This window comes from Gavialis gangeticus, unplaced genomic scaffold, assembly GCF_001723915.1.
Source record: "Gavialis gangeticus isolate Ggan-Ray unplaced genomic scaffold, GavGan_comp1, whole genome shotgun sequence".
Classification (NCBI taxonomy): Eukaryota; Metazoa; Chordata; order Crocodylia; family Gavialidae; genus Gavialis; species Gavialis gangeticus.
Genome location: NW_017729024.1, coordinates 136,606,892 through 136,607,888, shown reverse-complemented (window position 1 = coordinate 136,607,888; position 997 = coordinate 136,606,892). Strand labels below are relative to the sequence as shown.

Genomic DNA, 997 nt, shown 5'->3' with positions numbered 1-997 from the left:
GGGGTGGGGGCAGTGCGTCGCCCCGCTCAGGCGGCCCGCGGCCCAGTCACAGCAGCATTATCCCCCGCGCCCCCCTCAGCCGAGTGGTACGGCCCAACATGGCGGGCAGCGCGCGGGGCTAGGCGGGCCCTCAGGGGAAGGGGAGCGGCGCGGCGGGACGGCGGCGGGGGCAGCATGAGCAACATCTACATCCAGGAGCCGCCCACGCACGGCAAGGTGCGGCCGGGGTGCGGGGCAGTGGGGAATGGCCGTGTTGTGCTCCTTTAGGGCGGCTGCAGCACCCCGGGGAAACCAGGAGCCGGATCCGCCCCGCAGGCGCTGCCGTCCGGGATGCCCGCTCCCTGCTTCCACATCCCCGTGCGGGCCCAGTCCCGCGGTGGGCTGCGCACCGCTGGGTTGGGGCCGGGGCCGGGGCCGGGGCCGGGGCACAGGGGTGGTCCCAGGCCGGGGTGAGGCCTGGGCCCGGCTGGTCCGCGTGGATCTGACGGGGTGAGCGGCTGTGTGTGAAGCTGAGGCTTCATCACGTGTTGCAATGACATTAATGACTGCTTTGCCGTACCGCGCGTGCTCAGGAAGGCAAATGTACCTTGCTACCATTGCATTTTAAAAACTCACTGGACTACTGTATAAATCAGATTTACCGTTTAATATTTATTTTAATGAATGCCCTATCATTTATCTCCCAGGTGACTCTTAGCAGTCTCCTGGAGATGTATATCTGATTCCTGGAGACTGCAGGGCAGTCCTGGAGGGTTGGCCACTCTAGGGTCCGAATGTGGGAGGCCAGAAGGTGGGTGCCCTGCACGGAGATGGGCAGTGGCTGGCACAGGATATGCAGTTATGTGAGACACTGCAAACCATCTGTTGCGTTGTCCATCAGGGCACGTGTACCCCTAGCGGTACTTAGAGAGGTCATAGGGGATATGCACGGGCACAGGTGTAGCCTGGCTGGCTGGATGCAGGGGAGGGGGGAGCTCACACGCCACTGCCCCCCCCC

At 64.3% G+C, this 997-nt stretch overlaps 1 protein-coding gene across 1 annotated transcript in view; it reads left to right on the top strand.

The window, feature by feature from the left end:
- The first annotated feature begins 57 nt into the window (after positions 1 to 57).
- The window catches only part of LOC109297772 (peptidyl-prolyl cis-trans isomerase CWC27 homolog), a 26,786-nt gene continuing 25,846 nt past the window's right edge, over positions 58 to 997 (top strand). The window contains exon 1 of the mRNA XM_019517796.1: positions 58 to 216. Coding sequence (XP_019373341.1) covers positions 175 to 216 — 42 coding nt within the window. The 5' untranslated portion in view covers positions 58 to 174. The remainder of the gene's footprint in view (positions 217 to 997) is intronic.